We start from the raw sequence: 2,752 nt of genomic DNA on the forward strand, positions 1-2,752 counted from the left end.
AAATATTTCATTAAGTAGCTGATATTTATTATATTTATAGCAAATTATAAAATATTATAAATAATGAAGTTCAATTATTAATAAATTAATAGATTAAAAAATAATATTAATTAATCATGTTATATTATAAAAATCATAAATTCATTTTTTGTAAATAATAAAATTTTTAAGATTAAAAATAATTAGTTTTTTTTAAATGAAAAAAGCTTATTTTTAAAATGGTATATTAATTAATTATAACTGTGTAAAATATATTATTATTATTAATTATTTAATTATTTATTATTACTATTGTTATAATAGTTTATACTTGTCACAATTTTTAAAATAAAAAGTAAAAATTAAAATATATTTAAGATTTAATTTGTATTATGTGTTCACTCAAATCACACATCACATCTCATTGCAACCAACACTTTTTATATGAAACAAATAAATACACTAACCTCTTCCTCTTGATGTAGATGGATGACTAGTAACTGGTGTAGTAGTTGATGTTGGTACCAAATTGTTATATGACAAATCCTCTTTATTATTATAACCACTGGATAGTGATAAATTGTAACTATTATGTCCCTGTGTTATGGCTTGTGGATTTTGTGGTGTACGAGAACGTGTTCTTGATGCAACACAATCAACAGCTGTTAAGTTTAACTCTGGTAGACTTGTTCTTGCAGTACTACGTTGTCTTGTACTATTTCCACTAATATTATAATTTGATTGTTGAATCTTATGTTGTGATCTCCAATTATTATCTATAGAAAATAATATAATTTATAATTAAAGCTTTAAAATAAAAGAAAAAAATAAAACAAGAATTATATTCAATTTATTTAAGAAATATAATTACCTAAATATGATTCTAAGCCACTGCCATGACTTTTACATTCACTTCTTGATTCGCTTTGTATTGAATCGTTTGAATGTTTACAAGAAGTATTATCAAAAACTTCAGACGATTGTGGATCACCAATAGTTTGTCTACGTCTTTTTTCTTCTACTGTGATAGGAATAGAACCAGTGCTTTGTCGTTTTCTATAACCACTACTACCACTGCTAGAGCTCTTCCCTCTAACTTTAGAGGTGTCTGCTGAAGCACTGGCCGTCTCTACAGACCCCCCTGATGACAACTGATCTTGTTGATCTGCCATAGATTAATCGACTCATGCCACTATTCTGTCTGTAACAAAAAAGAAATATTTTTTATAATTATTTAAATTGAATCTTGCAAAATTTTATACATAAATTTAAATATATATTTTAATAAAATTCAAAATAATTCAAAAAACTTTTGACAATACATTTATTATATAATGCTAAAAATTATTATCTATAAATAAAAGTTAAAATACAATAAAAATTGAAATTGGAAAAAAATTTTAATTTTAATAAAATTTATAATTGTATAATAACATGAAATACAATTTTAAAAACTAAAATTAAATCAAATTTTTTATGAAAATTTTATAATTATTATATTTATCTAACTTCGATTAAATTTATATATTTGAGATTAATAAAATAACAAATAAATATGTTAATTATATAAAAGCATATATTTAAATTAAAAAGAAGTATATTATTATTTAAAAATGTAAGAGAGAAATGTATATATTTATTTATAAATAATACGTTAAAAGCAAAAATATATATGCATAAAATTCTAACAAAGTAGATTAAACAAAAATCATTTATCACAATAAATCAATCTCCATTTGGATAAAAGCAGTGTAATTAAATAATATAGAAGAAATGCGCAATTAATGTTTTCCTCCACGATGAAAGAGATAGTAACAAACCCAAGAATCATAACAAACACTACAACTAGTGCCCGTTTATAATATGGGCAATGCAAAATTGTACCATTGACATTATAGAATATCTTTTAAGAATACTAGAATTACATGATTATAACAAAGCCACAAGTAAATTCAATATACTATAAGAAATTCAATGAAAGATGTAAATAATTATAACAAAGACTCGTAAGTGAGCAAGCCACCATTTGCTTGCGAACAAGTAATGGAGGACGAGTTCTTTCTTCATCTCTTTCTCTCTTTCGTTTCTCTACTTTCGTTACTGTATGACCTCAGGTTGAGGTCCTCGAAAAAGAGAACTTTACTTAAATGTACAGATTTACATCAAGAAGAAAAAATAAAAAAAAATTTCCAAATTATAAATAAGATTACCTGAATGTCGGAAAAACATGCCCAGGGCATTGCGAGGAAAATGTCTTCTTGTCGATGATTTTTATAAGTACAATGTTCCTTATTACGTACGACAGAGAAATGGATTCTCGTGCAAGCACGTACGTTAGTGAGTGGCTATGTGCACAAGCACACACCAAAAAACGCACCGAATGCACTACCGAGGCACACTGAAGCAACTCAGCGGAATGCGACGGCTATCGAGATCGGGTTGGTTAGAATTGGGAAGCTGGAGGACGCTCCGCCCCCATCAGGAAACGTCACACACGAAGTCAACGGAGGTGCGTTCGAAAACACGGTGCCCGCGTGGAGTGAAATCGTAATTCATAACGGAACAGCAGACGTAAAACCGGCGCGAATAGCCATCTTGCTGCAGTTTTTTCAAACACCAACTTTTACTTTCTCTTCATCTATGATGTAAAATTAGCCGCAAACAAATGATCGAATATCAGTGACGAATTCAAATATATAATAGGTTAATCCTAGGTTAAAAAATATGTTTATAAGTATATATATATATATATATATATATATATATATATATA

General features: G+C 27.1%; 1 protein-coding gene across 1 annotated transcript in view; it reads right to left on the reverse strand.

Moving 5' to 3' along the window:
• The window catches only part of LOC102671313 (E3 ubiquitin-protein ligase TRIP12), a 15,757-nt gene extending 13,166 nt beyond the window's left edge, over positions 1 to 2,591 (reverse strand). The window contains exons 1-3 of the mRNA XM_031510828.1: positions 2,190 to 2,591; positions 851 to 1,180; positions 447 to 755 (exon numbers count right to left, since the gene is read on the reverse strand). Of these exons, the coding sequence (XP_031366688.1) occupies positions 447 to 755; positions 851 to 1,151 (610 nt within the window). The 5' untranslated portion in view covers positions 1,152 to 1,180; positions 2,190 to 2,591. The remainder of the gene's footprint in view (positions 1 to 446; positions 756 to 850; positions 1,181 to 2,189) is intronic.
• Between the last annotated feature and the right edge of the window lie 161 nt (positions 2,592 to 2,752).

The sequence above is a fragment of the Apis dorsata genome, unplaced genomic scaffold, assembly GCF_000469605.1.
Source record: "Apis dorsata unplaced genomic scaffold, Apis dorsata 1.3 scaffold_265, whole genome shotgun sequence".
In the NCBI taxonomy this organism is placed as follows: domain Eukaryota; kingdom Metazoa; phylum Arthropoda; class Insecta; order Hymenoptera; family Apidae; genus Apis; species Apis dorsata.